This window comes from Dermacentor silvarum, chromosome 11, assembly GCF_013339745.2.
Source record: "Dermacentor silvarum isolate Dsil-2018 chromosome 11, BIME_Dsil_1.4, whole genome shotgun sequence".
In the NCBI taxonomy this organism is placed as follows: domain Eukaryota; kingdom Metazoa; phylum Arthropoda; class Arachnida; order Ixodida; family Ixodidae; genus Dermacentor; species Dermacentor silvarum.
This window is the reverse complement of record NC_051164.1, coordinates 101,590,000-101,611,897: the sequence shown is the minus strand read 5'-3', so window position 1 is coordinate 101,611,897 and position 21,898 is coordinate 101,590,000. Positions and strand designations below refer to the sequence as shown.

At 48.8% G+C, this 21,898-nt stretch overlaps 1 protein-coding gene across 1 annotated transcript in view; it reads right to left on the bottom strand.

The window, feature by feature from the left end:
- The window catches only part of LOC119433519 (latrophilin Cirl-like), a 290,667-nt gene that overhangs the window by 7,966 nt on the left and 260,803 nt on the right, over positions 1-21,898 (bottom strand). Inside the window, 10 exon segments of the mRNA XM_037700760.2 lie at positions 107-210; positions 325-486; positions 1,299-1,537; positions 2,228-2,371; positions 3,101-3,284; positions 7,352-7,543; positions 8,059-8,162; positions 14,306-14,467; positions 20,116-20,402; positions 21,104-21,260. Coding sequence (XP_037556688.1) covers positions 107-210; positions 325-486; positions 1,299-1,537; positions 2,228-2,371; positions 3,101-3,284; positions 7,352-7,543; positions 8,059-8,162; positions 14,306-14,467; positions 20,116-20,402; positions 21,104-21,260 — 1,735 coding nt within the window.

Sequence of the window (21,898 nt, the reverse complement as noted above, 5' to 3'; positions counted from 1 at the left end):
TCATAAACGATTTACTTGCAAGTTTCTGGGGCTGACACAAGGAGTGCCTGGAAACTATAACAAATTCTAAAGCTTTCTGTACTCAATTTGATGCTCTGTTACATACCTCAATATGTGAAGGAGTATGATGGTCACCAGAAGAAAAAGGCTTGCCAGGACGCATCCAACAGTGGTTATCACTTTCAACGTCCTGGGATTTGTACTGTATGCCTGTAGGATGATAGAACACATCACATTAAAGCAGTCTGCTGCCTATGGCTAAATTGTCACTACTCTGCAATAAGGCACAGCAAAAATTAAGCATCCTCTTGCTTTTCTTTTTACCTGTACTGGCTGCACTTCCATGAGGACGGCAAAGTTTGTGAGGTGGTCACAAGCGCAGGTTGTGTGCGTTGTATTGTAAAAATGCACCCAGCAGCCTTCGGTGGACCATGTCTGCATGTCGTAGTTCCAGAAGACACACTGAGGGTTGCTGACGTTGTTTTCCTGCAAAGAACCGCAGACAAACATTATTTCTTTGAAGAACAAAGAAGCGTGTTTAGAGGAGTTCTCTAAACACCACAGAAGATGCCTCTGTAAGGCAATTTTCTTTGCACCGGACATATAATTGGAAGCTTTAACCTTGCGCTTTGCTGCTAAAATGCACATGGAATGGAGAAGAACTCCCAGGTGACCGCCCCTGAGTTTCAATAAAATTTGTTGCATTCAAAAGAAAAATGAAGTTCGTCTGATGGGGGCACACTTGAAATAATTTAGGCCCTCGATCTTTCTTTAGAAAAACTGCCAGAAATGAGGAAATTTATAACATAACTCGGAGCCACCAAGTTAACAAATTTTGAACTCTGAAATAAAAATGAACGTCACAATTCCGTAAACTGAATCTGTGAGGACATAAAAGAAAGTGCATACAATTGACATGCTACTGCTCTAAAGTATGCAAAGAATTTGTGAATAGAAGTTTTAAAGAATTCCACATAAATGTGCTGTTTTATATAATTTATAAGGCTGATTTAGATGTGACATAGCCTTATAAGTTTTGAGATATGCAGTTAATAGAAATCCAATTTTTTGTTTTTAGTGCAAAGCTAAGAATTATTTTTAATTTGCTGATTTTGTTAAATTTATTTAATGACTTGGCACTTTAAGTAAACAGTCACAATACAATCTCAATGCGCAATCCAATCACCTCAGCAAGGTAAAAATCAAGCTGGTATTGTGATAAACAGTTACAACTGCTACTCTCTACATGTGAAAATTTGTAGCAATAAAGTTAAGACAAGATGGCCTAATCAATTTACCTGTAGGTGTTTCAAGGTGACAGTTATTGGCTGCGGAAGATGGCTGTTGCGATGGCGACCCACGGACGCAGCAACTACTCGTGAATTTACAACATGCGTGCCGGGGTTGAAGACGACATTCGGCTGTTCGCTGTATCCATCATCACTGATGTAGCTATCCATCCCTTGCCTCACCATCGGCTCTGGCCTCAAGAAATCTTCGACACCATTGTACGCGATGAACACAACTTTGCCAAGACCTGAAAGAGACAGAACCATTTTTAGTGACGGTTTTGAGCGACAAAATGCAGTGCTTCAGAAAATTACCATGTTTACTCGACTTTGCGGAAAAAGTTTAGTGAAAAATTACATGCATGTTGGAATCAAGAACGAAACCAAAACTGCAATAGTGACAACCTATTATCACTGGCATTAAAGGGTGCCTTAATTCAATTCAATCCACAATTCTCCACAGCTGTAGGAGTTGTGGTAGCTGTTGCATCTCATACCCACTTTCCAAGTTGGTTAGGCAGTTGTGGTCTGCAAGGCGCTTAAGAAATGTGGTACTTCAACTGCCATGGATGGCACAGAAGATGACATGCTCTGGGCTATTGACAATGATAAGGAGCCCTCCGACAGCAATAATAAGTGATACTTCAAGTCCCACTGTGACTCAGAAGCAATAAATTTTCTTTATTGTGCACACAAATTGCTGCTACTGTTCCTGACAATGGAATTGTTGTGAATGAATAATCAGGGACACTGCATTCTTTATTTTTTGCAATATGATAATTGTACATTGCATTTTTCATTCCTGGCTGCAAACGTCAAGTGCACATTAAAATCATGAGTGAAGCATGTTAAGATCGAGTAAATATGATAACACACCTTTCAGGCTTCAATATCAGCCTCAGTGATACACCATGTGTGAAAACAGAGACAATTATTACCGTGCTTTGAGAACTGTGCTATGGACTCCACAGGTAGGAGAACCGAATCTTGCATGCCGGACCACTGCAAGCTTTGAGTTTCGCTTACTGATGGAAACTGGATGTTCATTGTCCACCGAGAGTCGATGACCTTTACAGATAGGACTGCAAAACAAAGCACAGATAGCACAGTGAGTCATGGGCACATCTATAAGCACTGACTCTGCTTCATCCATATCATCTGGTAGGTAAACTAATAGGCTCTCAAACCAACCATATTTGCTTGCTGTCTGTATACTTTAACTTACAGGAGAACTACATAAAGTCCTATTAATATACCGAGTACCTCAACTAATCATCTTCACTCATGCACTTAGTAGACCGTGATCTAGCAGATTGTAAACTTGATAAAATTCAGTCAACCATCTCTACAGAAAAATTGCATCCAACAAGAAAATACCTTCGTTATATCCAATATTAGTCATAAGCACATATTCATTACAAACTTACAATAAGAAATTACAATAAGAAATTATTAGTTTGATTCGTTATATCCAACAATTTGTTATATCCAATAATTCATTATAACCGCATTCGTTATATTGAGGTTCACCTGCTTAAAATGCCAGCCTATGATCGCTGACACTTTATGAAATGATACAGCTAAAGAATGAATCCATGTGACTGTCAACCATCTTTACTGTGCCTTAAATATTGAGTAAGGGCATCAAGTCACACTGATGTTCTTGAGCATCACAGCCCAAAAACGTATAGTCAAATAATCGATAATTTAAATCAGAACTTCCATTCTAAGTTTCTAAAAGCAAGCGCTCCAGCTTTGTTCCATGACAGCATGACTGTATTAGTATACAGAACTTTGCAACAAGGACTCACGTATGTTAGACTTGACGACGGGAAAGAATGACTCGCTCGAGAATGACTCGGCCAGGAGCAGAGCACTCTCTTCCAGAGCCGCCATGAGCATGGTCAGCACTTGCTTCTGGTCAGCGGAGCTCAGGTCCTGCCACGCTGGCCTCTGCTTCAGTTCCAGCAGGTTGCTGGCTGTTTCAGAGATGGCCTGCGTGGGACAAGAAATATGCGTCCTGTGTCAATGATAGTGCGATAACTCTTATCATAAAATTACTGCCACTTTATCATGGTGAGTATAACATGTCACATATCAGCAAACCTGGCGAACGCAGTGCTCAGCATTTCACTGCACTGTTCTCTCTGAGCAGTTTTCACTACTTCAGAACCAACGTTAATGCCACATAACTTAACAGAACTCATAACTCATGATAATGTGACTGCTTCGCGAGACCTGCCCTACCATGCAGATTTCTCAATAAGTGATTGAACAATGCAAAAACAATTTATTTACTCTATTTAGTCGCTATTGCAGTTTGCAAGCAAAGTATGAAATAAATGTTTGGCAAATGCCATTTGTCCGAGCCTCCCCCCTCCCCACCTACTGTTTTTGTTAATTGCCAAGATGCCAAGCAAATCCTGGCTGTGTACATGTAAATACGTGTGTACACCACACTCAGTACAACACTACAGCGCTACGAGCTACAATGTGAACAAAGTGCAGAAGAAAAAAAAAAGGACTGAGTGGGTGACGTTCGAGTCAGGCAGGCCCAGGGTGGAGTCACGCAACCCAATTCCGGGCGCGCATCACCTTACGAGCTTAGGAGGGTTCGGTTCGAAACCAGCTGCTTCAAAGCCGCCCGTTCCGCCCCCCGTTCAGAGACAGGGAAGATCCATCTGCGGATCATGGAGAACACCAGCTGGAACTCGCGCAGAGGGGTGGGTGTATACCCGTAATAAAGACGCGATCGAGAGGCGAGGCGGCCGTGACTCAGCGACAACACGCCGGTATAACCCTCCCGAAAGGTGCAGCAGCAGCGGCAACGACGAAGACGACAAAAAAAAAAAAATAAATAAAAAATCCGTGATCGGCGCAGGAGACTAGAAAACCGACGCTGCCATGGCCAATCACCGTTCGCTCGTCCGTCGGTTCATGCCAACGCCCAGCGCGCGCGCTCGCGCGCACCGCTTCGTGATTAATAGGTCCGACTCGAGCTCGCGACGCGGAAACCGGTGTACCGTGGACGAGCTCTGGGGTTACAGCCAGTGGCACGGACTAGCCAGTGTGTACGTGCGCGTGACTCACACACAGTGTGCTGCCCGGCCGTGTCGTTATATGTGCTTCGGGCGGGCTGTTGCAGTATTGCTGCCTGATATTGCCGCTTTAGCGCGCGCATACACGCGCTTATGCGTCGCTGTCCGCTGCCCTCGTAAATGGATCGTGCGTAAAAAGCTTTCCCGAGACCGAAGCCTTACACTAGCCGCGCGGCGGCGTGCACGGTCCGATGCACCGGACGCCTCCTAGTTCGGTGCACCGTCACGCGGTGGCGCGGGCGTGCCTTCTGCTCGGTACGTACTGCGTGTGTACAGAAATGGCTGACCGCGCGGTGAAGTGGGAAGAATTCGGGGACGGTCTGGGCATCGAGGCGCCTCCCATACGGCGCGTCAGACTTCATTAATATTAAAGCCCCGCTTCGTAATCTGGACAATTCATCTCATGTCCTGCGCCGGATTATGCTAGTGCTTCTGTTGAGATTGCAGGACATGCGAGCCGCCTAGGAGAAAGAAATCGCCCTGCGTCGTCTGTTCTGTTCCTCTTGTGCAATGGACGCACCGCAACATGTCGTGATGGTGGCATATATATATTCTAGCCGCCATGTTGTATTGACCAGCAGTCTTTAAGCAGTGCAGATGTGCTACGTAACGCGCCATAGTAAGACTCTTGTAACGTTTCATAATTTTAGGCGCCGAGTTTTCACACATGAAACATCAGAAATTCCTAGGCCTACCAAGTCACGAATGTCGGCGTTGGTACGTAGAAAGTGTTGTCTAGAAGTGACGCCTTTAAGATATGCCTAAACTGAACGGCCTCGGCTGCACGGAAACTTCTCACATCACATGTGCAAACGAGCTCAAAAACAGGCCTCTTTAAAAGGAGTGCGCAAACGCAATAATATATTTTTTTCGTTTGCGCAGCAATCGTCGTTGAGCTGGACACAAAGCGGCACCTGACACTGGACTAGGGCTGGCCCAATGTAGGACCAACGTTGGCCCGACGTGTATCCAGCGAATTACAGCCTTCTTTAAAGAGACCGATGTAACGCTAGAGTTGCCCTAAGTTTGGCTTACGCCAGCCCAGCTTTCTGTCGTGCCAGGGAACATAACACTATGTGCACGTCGTTACGTCCGGTCGCGTCAACTACACCTGACCGCAACACGGCCATTACGGCCCACGCGTTCGATGAACCCGCCGCGGCCGCAATACGTTTCGGACTCAGTGCACGGAACTAACCGGAGCACGAGCTTAAAGGTGAGCCATAGGTGCGCGCACACACCCCGCGCGGTTCATGTATAAAGTAAAAAGAAAGGAGGCGGGGAGGATCGAACCCTCCGGCATTATCCTCCGGGGCCGCAGTGTATACCGTTGGCGGCGGCCGAGGGTGACACCCCATCCACGTGAGGTCACCCCACCTCTAAAGCAAAAAGAGTAATAAAAACTGATAAAACAACGCTACTAACGCCCGAAGGCACGCATTTCGCAGGCGCCAGATCGGTGGAAAGAGGGAGAGTGTACATATATATGTATACATTTTCTTTTTTTCGCAAGAAAAGTCTCAACGCCGAATAAAGCACAACACTCGATCGTGCGCAGCATCTGCGACTCACGTTACTCACGTTTACGTCACAGCGCGGGATCCGATACAGATGGCGCTGATTGTCGGGCCAGCTAGCTAGCCGGGGACGCCACGCGGGGATAAACTCCCGTTAGCAGCCGGGACAGCAAGGCGCGAGTTGAGTGGTGACTACGAGCACAGGGGGGAGGGGAACGACGGCGATAAGGACTTCGGCGCCTTATGAGTTGGGACGCGTACGCAGTTTAGCGTATAGACAAGATTAAAGGGACGAAACAAAAATAATATGTTGCTCCCTAATGTGCTACTCGAAGCGTGTTCCTCTCCGCGTCTCCTCCAACCCCCACCCCACCGACGGCCGTTTTCTCCTGGAAAAAGGGATTTGTCAGCGCGCAGTCCTTTAACGTCGTTACTACCTCTTGGCACGTCCGCTGGCGACGAGTACAGCGACCCCTTGCGTGGCTAATCACTGCAGGGATCGGCCGGATATGGACCATTGGACCGTGGCGAAATGTTATCGCGACTACCTATATTATGTGTTTGCTCGAGCTCTCTATTTGCGCGACACTTATTTTCACAACGCATAGCTGAAGGTGGAGGGGGGGGGGGAAGGGGGGGAAGATAAAAGCGAAAGAATAGGTGAAAAAGAACGAAGCGGAAGAAAGCGGGAGCCGCGGTACTGGCTTCCTCAACTTCCCGTCGGTGCACATGATTTGTAGATGGCGCTAATGTAGGATTATATCCCTGCTAGGCCGGGGGATTTTGTCGTATTTCATCCACTCTCTCGTTCGAATTGCTACTTGCGTCGTCTGCATCGAAATGCGCGGAAATGGATACTTGAAAGAAAGAAAAAGAACGTCTCTATCGGTCACTTGTTACGACCACAATGATAGAAACGTTCACAATCCGCGCGCTTCGCCAAGAGCTTAAAATACAAGCCTCTTTAAAAGGAGTGCGGAAATCACCCTAAGAAAACCGATACAGCTTTATGACAGAATAGAAGTGAGTAACTTATGTAGCTGCGAAGGAAATTCCTAAGAAAACTTAGCACGGGAAACACTTCAGATTTGAACACTGTTACAATAGGCGTGAAAACAGAAGTGCCTTTACCGAACCGACTTGAATGAAACATCACTGCGTTTTAAATAAAAACGTCGAACTGAAGCAAGTGTCGAGGGCATATTTTTAATCAAGGATATCACTTTTGTTACGAATCTTGAGGAAAACGAAAAGCAAAACAAAAGGAAAGAATGAAGTGATGTTTTCAACGAATTGTAGCTGAACACGGAGTCAGGAGATGTCGCTACCGGCGCTGCTGCTCCCATCTACGTCACCGCGTCATTACATAAACAGCGATGCGCGTGCGCACCGACTATAAAAAGCTAATATATTATAGACATATGCACGACACACAAAGCACACTCACGTCTAGCAGTTCCTTGAAGACCTGCTCCCTGTGCCAGGCATCCAGGAATGTCTCCATGCTGCTGACGGCCTTGGAGAGCATCTGCTGCACAATGGCCGCGATGTGTTTGACGTCCTGGCTGAACAGCCACTTGGTCTGCGTCATCAGCGACAGGTCGATCGCCACGCTGATGATCGACTCGCCGCTCTCCAGCTGTTGGGGTGAGAACGGAAGGAACGGCGGCACAAATTAGCACCCGGAAACCACCGAGTGGTTTCGTTTAAATGATCCTTGAAACGCTGCCATCTGGCTCGTGGTGATGACTGTGGTCTGCTACTGCAGCATTTATCTACATATCTGATTTTTTTTTTTCATCGGTGTCGTTGTGTTCTAAAACTAGGACAGACCAAAATAGACGAACGTTACGTTAGCGGTAGCTTAAGCTTGGTTGCCAACTGCGATTTGCCTGTTCACGCACACGTACGAAACGACGCAAGGATTCGCTAATTATGCAATGCTGAGCCGACTCGAGTGAACTTAAATGCATTAAGAGAGAAAGCTGAACTGTTTGCAGACTAGCTGAAGCAGAATTGCCATTTCCGCTCTCAGTTCTTTTAAACAGTCCAGCTGAAGTTTACATTCCTCGCTACTGTCCCTTTAAAGAGGCATATGGAACCACAGATGACGTCATCGACGGAAAGACCAACTGAGTCACCAGGGGCACTCACCCGCTCGCGAAGGTTCTCCACCCAGAGGGATCGGCAGAGGCGAAGGTCCGGTTTGTCCGGGACCCAACGAAGACCCACGCGACTGCATTTCCACTTCGCCACACCTGCAAAGGGACCCAAATGGGTACGGTGAGACAACTGTGCATAACTGAAGCGAACACGGTAAGACAACTGCGCGTAGCTACAAAAGAAATGCTTCAGCGCGAACATTTGTGTTACATAATACATCGATGGGATCACACTGTTTGCAGCCTTCAGGAGGTCTTTGAATACGTCATTCACATATCTCGAGACCTTAATAAGTTCTGTGCTGAGTATATTAAACTTGCATTGAGTAAGGGGTTACTTTCTCTATTGAGCTTATGCTGAGTACGGAATTGCTTTCTGCAGTGCGTTTTATATTGAGTAAGAAATAACAACTATTGAGCCTGTAATGAGAAGGCATTGCATACGCACCGTCATTGTTTCTAGACGCGCAACATGGCGAGAGACTCGTTAAAAAAAAAGCTGGTTTGGGTACAAAGCGATGTCTTAGGGTGTAATGCCGCTACGGCACTTGCAGTGCAATTAAACATACGTTTTACACAATTGAGGAAGGTAAAACATGTATAAAATCAACATAAAGCAATATAATGTCAACAAACTTACTTTATAGTTGGCAAGTAATGAAAGACATAGACACGCTCAAACGTCAAACAATTAAGCCGGGCTTCATAATATTCTGGCGGCTAGGAATACGGCGTACGAACTCGCACAGTTCATAAGCACCAGTTAACTTCGGGCGCACCGTCAAAAGTTTCCAGCTCGGTTAACGCGAAGCCGAGAGCGGGTCGATCAACTTGCAACTACGATTACAAAAAAAAGAAAGAAGAAAAAGAACACCCGAAGATGACTAGCTTTCACCGCCAGAGGGCGCGCGCGCGCCACAAATGACGTGTCTTCTCGTCTCGGGGGAGTTTCGGCGTGAGCAACTTGCTGGCGAACGGCGCACCCCCTTGCGGGACCTCGATGTGACGACGGACGGGAAGAAAAAGAAAAGTCTATTATTAGCGCGACATCAATTACGCACGCGCGCCGCGATTACTCCTCTCGCGTCCGTTAACTCGTCGAACTCTTTGTTACTGCGTCCTTTCTTTTCGGCGTTTCTCCCTTGTTCTATCGTCGAAGATGGGAGCTAACGCTGCGGTCGCTGAGGCGTTCGGGGGCTTAAACCGCCGCCTTCTCCCGAAGGAGGTCGCGTCTGAACGGAGCGGACGAGATGATCAAGATGCAGGGTTGATTATGGCCCGGGAAACAACGCGAAGACGGGTCCTATGTTATATGCTCCGTGAAGCTTTGTACGAGTAGTTGAAAAACAATTTTCTTTCCCTTCCTTTTACTTGCCATAGCGTGTTTAAACCGTGTTCGCAAGCAAGTTCGCGCCTTCTTGTCTTTAGCTAGACGTCATACACGAGCCTCTCGTGCGGAAAGAGACGCAAAGGTTCGCGCCGAAATCTCGCGATACAACCGCCATTCGCCGAGTGCACGCGAGATGGCGCCACTATATCGCAACGGGGCTGATTTTTTCAAAGCATTGGGGTTTAGGGACAGTGAAGGCAAAATAGACTTTAAGCGGGTAGAAATAACCAAACAGAGGTTATCTGATTGGTGGATAAAATCAAGGCAGGGGTGAAATTTCACCCACCACAAAGTACAAAATATGTGAATAGTCATGGCTAGGTGGCGTATGCCACCGCCCGGTTTAAAGGGTTCAGCCTCATCCATCCATCCATCCGGTGCAAGCAAACACAGATGCTTTGCCAAGGCGCGTAGTAGGTAAGTCAACTGTGGGTGCCCACTAAAGTTGACTCTGGCCAACTTCCGCTTCACACCCAAATTGACAGCGATCAAGTCAGGTGCCTCAAGTTAATTCGATTTTTGTTGTTGTTGTTTACGTGACCTCAGCATATAGGCAGCTAAACGGAGTCCTTTTGTAAATATGAAGCACACTCCTCGTCGGTAACCCTACCACCACGACCTCGCAGTTCCGCGTTATTTCTGCAGTGGCAATAACAACAACAACAACAACAACAACAACAACATTAAGATGAACGCCCCAGCTTGAGTCATATACGGTATATCTCACTTCGTCGTCACACACACACACGCGGGCGCTTCCCTACGACAGACCTTTATTTGCAAGGCGCTCACGCAGTTGTTTGCCGCGCTGTTTTCTGCAGAGTCAATTAAGAAAACGTTTTGTCCCGGCTTCGTTCGTGTTCTGTTTTTAGCGTTAATGCCCGCGGGACGTTTACACGATGGGAAAGAGTGAATGTGTGTTTACGCGCGCCCCTGTTCCTTGCAGTTCTTTTTCTTTATTTATTTATTGCCTTGCACGGGCAGCGGCCTTTTTGCTTAATTAATGAAAGCGAGTGCGTACGCGAGACGCGATCGTAAATACGACGCGAGAGAAGGCGAATGCGTCAGCGCCGACGGGGGCATAACACAGCGTCTTTTAATACTGCCATTGTTCTTGTTTAGCTTTTTTTTTTTTTCTTGGGAGAGAAGAACTACGCTGATGGCTGTGCTTGCTAGCGCTGACCGATTCTAAGTTTCCCTTTTTTTTTTTAATTGATTTCGCTGTGCGCCCGTTCAAAGCATCAGCAAATGAGATGTGCTGAGTCGTTTACATTGCTACGGGAAACGGCTGTTTAGTATTCCAGCGTTACCACGGGCTTAAATATAACACGAAAGACTGGAGATTACCTAACCTTTCATGAATACATATCTGCCGAAGGCATCATATCAACCAGACCCCCCCCCCCCCAAAAAAAAAAAAAAAAAAAAACTTTTTTTTTTTTTCGTTAATAAAGCGAAAGTTACATTGAAACTGCACTGGCTTGAATACTAATTAGCTGTTCCTTCCAACAGTGTACGCGTAAGCGTACGGGGTCTGCTCTTCAAATGGAAACAGCTTATTAGTATTCAAGGCGTTCGCAGGCAGCTTAAATTTGGAATGAATTACGCCCGCCGATTAATATTTCACTGCGTCACGATTCACATTAGAAACGCTTTTCTTTTTTCCCACCGTGTAAAAAAAAATGTTGACGTCATATCAAGCACATAAGTGAGGTTTTTCTTATATTTGGCGACCTTCCACATAACAGGCGGACGTGTTTGCTAGCAATTCCATAAACGCAAATGCCGTAAACATGGAAAATCCGATTCTCTCTTTCTCTTCTCTCTCCTCACCCACAACTTCCGGTTAACCAAACAAAACATCTATCTTCTCCAGAATCGTATTGCAAAGCACTGAACTTTCTTTTTTTTTTTTTTTTTTTGCGGTAGGGGGGGAGGGGGGCCATCGATTGGGCGAGTCGGCTCAACACTACGAAACTTGAATACGCAAGCAGACGACGACACAGACAGCGAGGGACGCAGACGACCTACAGACGACAGACATCACTTCTACATGTCGTCTGTTTTTCTGCCATGCGTCGTCGTCTGCTTGGGCATTCAGGTTTTACAGCTCTTGCCTTTTTTTTTCCATGCCAGAAGCACTTTAGCTGCGAAGGTCACATCAATTTGCCCGTCCTTTCTTTTTTCCTCAGAGCGCCTACCGTTTACGGTATAACTGCGATAATTACTCACGACAGGCGAGCGCCGTCGGCTGATAAGAGTTCCATATACTGGCGTTGTCGGGGCCCGATCGCGAACGCACTATTCATCTTGTCCCCTTACCGAACCAGTTAAGTAGCGTTCCTTCTTCTGTTGACAGCAATTTTCCGCGCAAGCTACTCTCTTTAGTCCCAGACCTCTTCCACCGAAAGCACCCGCCGTTTTTCTATTGACGGCAATTTTCTGCGTAAACACTGCAGAAGCGGCGGACTCGTCGTAACGAATACCAGTTTTCGGTCCCTTTATTTTTTCTTTCTTTACCTCCCTACCTCGATGCCCGCTACAAGAAAAAATATTTATATAGACAGAAAAGACAGAGGAAAAAGAGTGCGTGACAACGCCGGTTGTGTCGTCCATTCAAAATTGATCGCCGTCCTATAGCAGCCGAGCGGCCATTCACTTATCCTTAATTTGCGAGAGAGTTCTCCCGTTCCCTCGTCGGTACTACGGGCCGCCCGACCGCCGCGTTTACAACCCCGAGCACCGCCACGCACGCTGGAAGTGTGCGACGGTTTCGAAGATTGGCGCGCGCTATATAGTCGGGATTGGGCGAAAGGCTCAATATTATAGCAGATCTCGAAGAACGCGGCAAAAAAGAAACAACGCGCCGGCTACGGAATTAAGGACTCGAGAAACGAGGGACGTGTACGAACGTGCGCTAAGCCTAACGACGAAGCAGGCGCGCGGCCGTCGAAATAGCCGCGTTTCGATCGTCGGCTATTAATTGCGTGCAGGCTTGCGGAAGGCATGCACGAAGCGAATCGGCTCGTTCGTTTGGACGCCTTGTGCCAAGTGTCACTGCACCGCAACAGTAAAGGTATATAGGTCGTTTTCCTGCGAACTTCAATAAACGTCTCACAGAGAGACCGACCGATATTATCGCACCAGCTAGCCGGGACGTCATGCAATGAGATAATTTCGACGTCGCGTTTTAGGGGAACCCGAGACCGAATCCGGCATCCTTAGTGGATCTTTACTATGCCGAAAGGGCCCCAATACGAAAAATTTATTGAATTTCATATCACACAATACTGTACGGTATTAGTGTCACTGGCGCTCGGGCTGCTGGCCAGCGTTCGAGGGTACCTCCGCGGCGGCGTCGAATAATGAAATATTCAAGCATTTCGGGGCTGCGCGGCCTCTTCCTCGGAAGAATTTTTTTTTTTTTTTTAATCAGGCCAGGAATGCCGACGTCTTTCGTCGTGGCCGCGTAAAGCACGCGCGACTATATAGGAAGGACCGCGAGCGAGCGCGTATGCGTACAGAGTGTTCGCGAGACTCCCGAATAATTGCGCTCATTATCGGCCTTCATTAATCTCTCTTTATTAGCGCCTTTATTCCCCGGGCCCGGCGACCGGACGACGCCGTGTCCCTCTTTTATCTTCTCTAGTAGTTTTCTTTTGTTAACTCTCCCTGCGTGTGTGCGTTCCCATTATTTTTTTTTTTAATTTTGCCAGCGCCGATGCTACATAGTTTCGGATCAGCGGCTGTCCCTATGGCTCTTCTCATTTCATTTTTAATCACTCGTGGCATTTTTTTTTTCTTTCGCGACGCCATATTAGCGGGTATTAATCGCGGTCCGGCGGACGACGCCCTACGTCGCTGTGAATTACGGCACGGAAATTGAAACGCAACGATCAAAACAGTTGTGTCTCTCTGCCAGCAGTGGGCACAGTATCTGCGTGACTCGGAAACGAGCGCTGCGCGTTCCCCGTTCGAGCGTGAATTGTAAACACGCACGATCACGGCCCTTTAAGCACGGCTGAGTGCACGACCTTGCTATCTTACTGCCTATCGTAGTCCTGTCTTAATTTTTGCTTCGACACACCGCGACTGGCGTCAGTGGAAGGCAAGCGCGTACGGCTGGTCTGCGTAGCTCGTCGACCGGCTGATCAATAAGTAATCCCATAAGTCAATATTCAATGATTCGCCAAGTATAAGCGTTAATGTATTTCGTTCCTCAACAAGAAATCAGATTTCTTTGGGCGTGGTTATGTGAACTGCATCATGCTACTTGTATTTTTTTCATTTAACTTTTTCTGTTACTAGGCGACGGTCAACTAGCCTGTGTGACGTGGCTATATTCGTGACTATAGTAGCCAGTACAATCTAGCATTTATCCTGCATTCCCTTTATCTTGTATAGTTAATTGCTTATGCCTGTGACGCTGCCCTTCTTATTCCGGCATTTTTTTCGCCTCAATATTAATCTCCACCGGTGGTCAGTTTGCACTATGATCGGCCTTGAATGCTAACGCTTCTGGAAAGTGGATGTTCTCTCCAGTTCTGTTTTTTCCGTATTTTGTCTTTCCCACTATGCGTTTGATGCGTTATGCACTGTGCGTTATGCACTCTGCGTTATGCACTACGCGTTATACGCTATGCGTTAAGCGCTATGCGTTAAGCGCTATGCGTTAAGCGCCGTGCGTTATGCGCTGTGCGTTATGCGCTGTGCGTTATGCACTATGCGTTATGCGCTGTGCACTATGCGCTACAAACTATGCGTTATGCGCTGTGCGTTATGCGCTGTGCATCGCAGGGCACCCCAGGTTCAAAAAACCTGCGGCATCGTCTGCAAGTGCACTACTCACCGGTGGCTCCGCCGGGACACTTTTGCACAGCCGTGTTTCCAGCTCTGGTCCAGTTCCACGAGAGCTCCCGGGAAGTGGTGGGCGCACAGTACTCCTCGGCACCGCCGCCGCCAGGGGTCGCCTCGAACGATGGGTCCTCCGTGATCGCAGCCCCAGCACCACCTGCGCGCAAAAATAAAAACAATTGGCGTGTTCGTTATATATGAACGGAAGAAAATGTATAGCAAAACATAAATAATATAGACGAAACTAGACCAGTTCAGAAGGTCAGCGCTATATTATAATATATATCACGGCATGTGTAAGCAGCGGTGAGGCTCGGAACCGTCAGACATTGACTTGGGCGAGTTCGTTAACACTTGGTGAGAAGAGATTACGAGTGGACGTATGACAAGACACAAAGCACGGGCCTATACCGCTGAATTGCTAATGTCGTTCTCCTGGCATGCCTCCTCTGACAGATGCAGTCTTGAACCTTTAGACCGTAACGCTTACTTTTTCATAACACTTAGAAACACTTACAAATGGGAATGTAGCGCTTTTACAAATACAGTGTAACACTTTAAAAACGCCGAAATGTGAATACAGAGAAAGTCTTAGAACACAATGACATAGGCCCAAAGCGGACTTACGACCGGCGTTCTCTCGATTGTGTTCTAGAACCAGTAGGCCTGCGCGGTTGCGTTCTACACGCGGTAGGCCTGCATCTGCGTTCTCCTGTATTCTTCCGCCCCATGTCGCGCCACGATCTCATTTAAGTACGGACACTCACCGAATGGCTTGCGGAAAGAAAAACGTGAAAGAAACAGAGGACTCATGCACTGTACTAGAAATTAACGCATCGTGTCGTTACTTCCCCACTTTTTTCCGCTAGTACAATGTTTAGACGGGGCGGGCTTCTCAAACAAGAACCGCCGCGCTCGACAGGAAAGCGCCGCCTACGGGTCGCGTTCCCAGCTTCCCCCCTCAAGTTTGTGTAAGACTGCGTGCCGAGCGCGCTTGGAGAAGCCGGGAGCCGGGATGTGCGGGAGGAGAGGTTTCAAACAAAGCCAACCCTTTCACGTCTCGACGACGCGGACAACTCGGCAGCAGAGAGAATGAGCTAGCGGGGAGCCAGCCGCTCGCGCTCATACGGCGAATTCTCTTCCGGCAACGAGACAGCGACGGTGAGCGAGTTTTCAGTCGAGACCGTCCCCGGTTCGCTCGGCTTTCAATTGCGTTTTTGTTACTATTTAGATTTTTTTTTTCGTTTTTGTTTTTATCTGTGAGAGAGCGCTGGAAGGATTCAGTCGTCGCGCGCCCCACGCTAAGCGAGCGGCATGTTCCGAGTTTAAGTGAGCACGACGGCGCAGCGCCGGTCGCATTTTTGGATAGACAAAGAACGTCAGTGTTATACAGAACTTCTGAGGGAGCGGGAGCGCATTGCATATGCGGCAATGCCGGCGTCAACGAGGTCTCAAAATCTAAGATTAGATAGATAGATAGATAGATAGATAGATAGATAGATAGATAGATAGATAGATAGATAGATAGATAGATAGATAGATAGATAGATAGATACTTCCGCTTTGTACTGGTGCGTCGACAGAATGAAAAATGGAACATGTAACGTCTATTTCCTTCTCACACTTGTAAATGTGTCGCCCTTCACCCAATCTTTCATGATTTTTTTTTATTCTGCCCCGGCTGGCGTGTTTCACCAATTAGCTACCAGCGCTATCTAACGGGGCTTTCTCGCGCTACAAAAAATCTGAGGAATGGCCAAGTTTTCCCGATGTAGGTGAGTGGGAGATCACAGGCTGTTAACTCCCCAACGTTCTGGACACGGTGAAAGCGTAAGCGCCGGGCCGAACGCGCGAACCAGGCCATGGCGAAGAGGGCTCTGAGCGCCAATCTGGCCGCGGGGCGTATGAGCGTTTGCTGTGTGCTATAGAGTATAGCGCCGAACGAACACTAAAGCGTTCAGAGGACTTCACTCTTTCTCTCTTTTTGCGCCCCGAGCGTGTTCCGCTCTTTTTTTCTAGCTGAAAGCTATCAACGTTTGTGCTGTGGGATCCTCAGAGTGTCTTTGCCTCAAGGGGGAAAAAAAAGGGAACATAAGGAACAAACGAGGGAAGGCGCGCATCGCATAAATAATGAGCGCCGACAATGAGCGTGACGACGAGCTATATAGCGTGGCGCTTAACTCACTCACTTCCTCCTCTCTCTCTCTCTTCTGTCTCTCATGCGTTGAGCAGAGACGCCGCCTCCGCTCGGCTCGGTTGAAAATGTGCGTAGAAGAGACACTTACGGGGCACCATCCCCTAGCGACCCCTCCTTCCCCCCTTTTCCGTTGCCTCGCACCATTCCCGCTTTCTTTTTTGTCTTTCCTCGGCTTCGCGCGGCTTCGGGCCCACCGGTTCGGCTTTTTCCTCATCTTCCCCCGCTTCCAAACCGTCGCCCATTTGACGACAATCTCGTCGCGAAACGGGAACGTCGCGCGCTAGGGGCGACCGAAAGGAGGGCGAGGGTGTTTAGCCTTGGGGCGACGGGGCTGCGCCGGCACTCTGGTGCCCAGAAACAATGCGCTCGCAATCTCGTTTTAATGCGCCGCCCGCCTCTTCTTCCTCTATCCTCTTGTTTCTTCATCAGGCCCGAGGTGCTGCGCACCAAGCGGTATAGCGCCACCCACCCTTATTTCACTCACGTCGCGTCTCTCTGTTCGCTCCCGGCTTCATCCCATTTGCGACGCCCTCTAACGGTCCTCGCTGGATGCATTTTCACGTGCGCGTGGTGGAGTATGGGAGGGGATGGACGGCGGGAGGGAGAGCACTTTCAAGTCGTTTAACGACGAGCAATGAGAGAAGCAACGACGGTGCCCAAAGCCAGATACCGAAAAAGAAAGAAAGAAAATGACGACTGGAAGAAACGAATGAAGCCTACAGTCCTTCGATCATGTCGGAGTGGAAGCTGTGAGCTGATTGTCTAACAGAACAGGACCTGCTGCCTGTGACTGTCCCGAAATTTTGCTGTCTACAACGTGTCGCGTCAGCCGCGTTGAGAAGAAATGACGTTATAGTGTTTTCGTCCGTTAAATATCGGCGTCAGGATCACAACTGTCATCAGGGTCTCTCGCTTTTGCCGACAGGTGACAGTTACAAAATATCCCCGTGTGCATTTTGTGTGTGTTTATAAATCGCAATGTCCTGTATGTGCTCTGTCTGTTTCACAGCGTCGTCTGTTTCACAGCATCGTCTGTTTCACAGCGTCGTCTGTTTCACAGCGTCGTCTGTTGCATAGTGTCGTCTGTTTCACAGAGTAGTCTGTTTTACCAGCCGTCATGCACATCTATAGAGCTTGCATATAGGCACCCCTAGAGCGTCGTGTGTTCTGTGGCGGCGCGCAAGTCCGGCCAGACGTAAGGAGCCAGACAACGACCTCGTTTTATACACGTCACGTCGACTGTAGACGAGGCCTCATGGTCTTCCTCGCCGGAAGCCGGGCCGACAAAAACGGAAAGTGAACACGCGGGAGTCCCGACACGGCGAATTACTAAATTCGGGAAACAAACGAAGCTCGGATGGGTCCAGACACAATGGGTGACGGCGAATATATCAGGCTCTACCAGATTTCGGTACCGGTCTGGGCGTGCATCTCCCAACGGACTGACTGACCGGCCGGACTGAAAAACAGATCGAAGCCGGTGCTAGAGCGGCATACAGATACAACTCGCGGACAGATATCCGCAGTCTCACTGCATGCCGGCCATCGTTGCGTGCAGTGGACCGATGTCGCGAGCCGGAGCGCTTATCGGAGTACCTCTGGAACAAGAGGTGCCCCTGGACCGCGGCGTGGGGCGAACTAGCGTTGCGTCTGTGCCTGCGTTTGTTATAACCGGAGCTCTCTCTTCCCCCTCCCTTCTCCGAAGCGAGGGAGGGGGAAGCGAGGCAGCAGCGGAAGAGATCCGATGACGCGATAACGGCCCAGGAAGAAGCGGCGCGGAGCGCCGATCCGTTGTTCGGCTACAATGCCGAGGAAGCTTCGTTGGGCTCCCTCATACCCTCTCTCCGCCAACAACGCCCCACCGCAGCGCCTCATATAGCGTATATAATGACGCCGCGTACGTTTTTCCGAACGCACGTACCGGCGCGCGCCACCTCCCTCCCGCCTCACCCACGTTTCGCCCTTGTTTCTTTCTTCTTCCTTTTGTCTAAAAATTGAAAAACAAAAAACCCATACGCCTCTCCGCGCGCATAAGCGATTTGTGAAAGTCCCTCCCAGCCCAAAAGTGTGCGGCCCCCCTGCCGCACCTTTACTCTCGCCCGCCATGTATGCATTTCGAGAGATACGAATCTGCGAAAACGACCCGCCGCGCGTTCGAGGCGCGATACGGATATACACACTACACGACATGTTGCTGTTACTCTTCCTCCACCACCCCCCCTCCCCCCTCAACTTCGCTCTATAGCGGCGATCGGTCGCAACTCAGTGGGCGCCCCCGCTTGCATTGCGAACGGGAGTTCAGACAGAAGTCTTCAAACACGGAGCGGCTTTGTCTTGAAACGCGATGGGTGAAGGAGAGGCTTCTTATCTTCTCGGCGACGTCCGTTACTCTTATCCCCCGCTCCGCTGTTTTCCTAATCGAGTTTCTCCTCTTCGCCGGTCGGAACAACACGGCCGTGTCTTTGTAGGAAGGTAGAGCGAGGCGCCCGATTTGTATCGGACCTGCCACCGGGGATACGCTTCGTGAAGAGAAGTCGTTCGTTTGTCCTGTGATCTGTGCGTGCGTGCGTGCGTGCCTTGTGTGTTCGGTCTTTCTCGCTCTCTCTCTCTTTCTCATAACGCTCAGGGGGCGTCAATATATATGCGGAAAACAGCGGGCGATCCTGTCACAAGTCTTTGAAACCTGTCGGTATCGCGGCGTCCGATCTACAGATTCGCACGAGACTTCCGCGTCGAAGTGGTCTCGTACACGCGTAGACTGGCTATTCTGGCCGGACGAACGAGAGAGGGATGGTTCTTGTGACGTCGTGGAAGGTCGTTGTTGTGACAATATATGGCGTCTATTCAAACGTTTTCTCTTTTTTTTCGCTAACAGAATGAATAAAATGGAACACCAACAAGCCCAAACTTAGTCTTCCAAGACGTGTCACATAAGCTAGAATATACTGCTCCGCGACCGCGGCTTGCATGAAAAACTTGAAGTCGCATCCGTCGAACAAATCTAGTCGGCCGGGTATCTTCTCGTGCAAGTGTTAATGCGACGCCCGATCGGCGGATATTAGAGAGTTTTAGATTAGGGCGACGCAAGCGTTGGGGCCCCCTAGTGCTAGGGGATACAGTACTGCGCATGCGCAGTACCGTGGCCCCAAGCGCTAGCGGGCCCCAACGCTTGCGTCCCCCTAATCTAAAACTCTCTATTAACGGTCACTCACGCTACCAGTGTTATGTCAAAGAGTACGGGGCAGGGAGAAGGAATCTGTTATATCAGCGTCAAGTCCCGACTCGTAAATTGCACGAAAGGGTCAGAGCCTATGTCAAAGCGTGTCTGAAGCTCTGATACGATTAACCTAAACTTCAGTTTGATAAACTGCTATCTCAGGATATATCCGACAGTTGGCGTAGCGTCACGACACCGATAAAACTGCTACCTAAGCCTAACAGCTCTGCAACCGAGAAAACAAGCAGCCTGTTGTAACAAAGTCCCTGCGTTGTCTCCGCTCGGATTCTTAATAGCCGGGGGCGCCCTAATAACTATATTTAATAGCTATTAGGCTATCGTATGTCCAAACAAGTTGTCCTTCCCAACATGCGCAGCCGGAAATTCTCACCTGGCTCTCCCGTGGCGAACGGAGTGAGTTCGTGCCAGGGCGGCCTCGAGTCCGGCGTCGGGTACCGGTTCCTGTTGAAGTCGCGCATGTCTGGCACGGGCCTCAGGTCTTCTCCCCCGACGTCGGGTCGCATCGGCGGCGACGCCGTGGTCGACGTAGGACGAGGCGTCGTCGGCGGTGGTGTCGACGTCGTGGTGGTCGTCGTCGAGGTCGTCGTGGTGGGAGTCGTCGTACTCGGCGCTGGGCGCCTCGACGTAGCCGCAGGGGCGTACCCGTCCTGCTTGGACCTGCGACCGCAACACAAGAGAAGGTGTTGCTTGCATTCTTAGCGACTGAGCAGGCCTTTATATCTTATCATCGCACGTCTTAAGACGTCCGTCTGCTAGCTTAGTCTGATTGATTCATAATATGATAATCATCAGTTACTTATAAGTTAAGGGTCATTCACCGCGCATTACATAACGCGGGGGAGAGGTGCAAAAAATGAAAACCATGCACTGATACTCGGAAAGGTTTCTTGACAATACCTGGCGACAGTTTTTGGTAGTTAATATTAGGATTACGTGACTAACTGATAATCACCATCAGTTATTCATAAATTAAATGACCTCTAAGATCCATTACACGAGTAAGGGGGAGTACAAACAACGAATGCAATATTACACGTTTAAACACAGCTGCGTATTACAATGGATTCGGCACATCCTTGCGTTTCGAGTTACGCAACATGTGGGCTTTATGAAAACCTGCCGCAGTTCAGGGATTCATGTTGATCCAACTTCCTGGAGTCCTTTTAGCATTGCACAGTAAGCACACTGGTTCTTTCTTTTTAACTTCGACTTTATGGACTCGAACAGGCGACGTTGTGGTTTTAAGCGGTGAGACGTCAAAGGGGCAGGGCTCCGTCACGGAGGTTTTTGCTCCCTGCACTGGAGTTTACATGCGAATGCTGGCAGCATTAAACAAACAGATAAACACCCGCGCTTACCTGTGGATGTTGGGGACGTCGAGGTTCGGCGCCGCAGTCGGGCGGTCTCGCGGTCCCAGTTGCTGCGGGTGCGAGGTGGTGTTCGTCACCGCTGGTCCGTGGAGCGGAGGCCTCGGATGTTCCCGGGCGCCTCCAGGTGGCGTCGGTGCAGCGGTGGCTGCAAAATAATATGTGCGTTGGCGGTTGTTTTGTTTCTACTATATATATGAAGGAAAAGAAGGAAAGAGAGTAGTTTCTGTTGACCGCGGTGAAACTGTCTAGCTACCTCTGCTCGACATACCTGACCGGAAGTCAGCAGGGTTGGGAAGGAGGAATAGGGGAGAGAAAGGACAGGGAGAGAGGATAAGAAGCAGGAAGGAGCCTATTTACACCCTACTACACAATGAAGTGAAATTAAAATTATAAACGATTATGTCATCGTGAAAGACTATAGCTCGTTCGTATACTGATACTCCGACGAAGTGCTGGTGTCGACGCCGTCCTCAAGTTCGCGCCCCAGCTCTCTGTGTGACGTAATAAGATTGGACAACGTTTGTTGAGGGTCTATTAAAGCTCGCCGCCACGGCGGTATATCGTATGGACAATTGTTGGAAGAAAAAAAAGTGTAAGAATCCTTCATGGAAAAGCGACTTTTGTGCACTGACTAAATTCTTCGAGAAGGCCAGCCTCCTGATTTGCTGAAACCAGCTCTAGCTTCCACAAACCAGCACCGTTTTCGCGGAAGGATGTCATAGACGTCATAGAGAGTCGTTTATTTTGGCTATCGACTCCCCCACAGTTCCCTTTAGCTTTTTT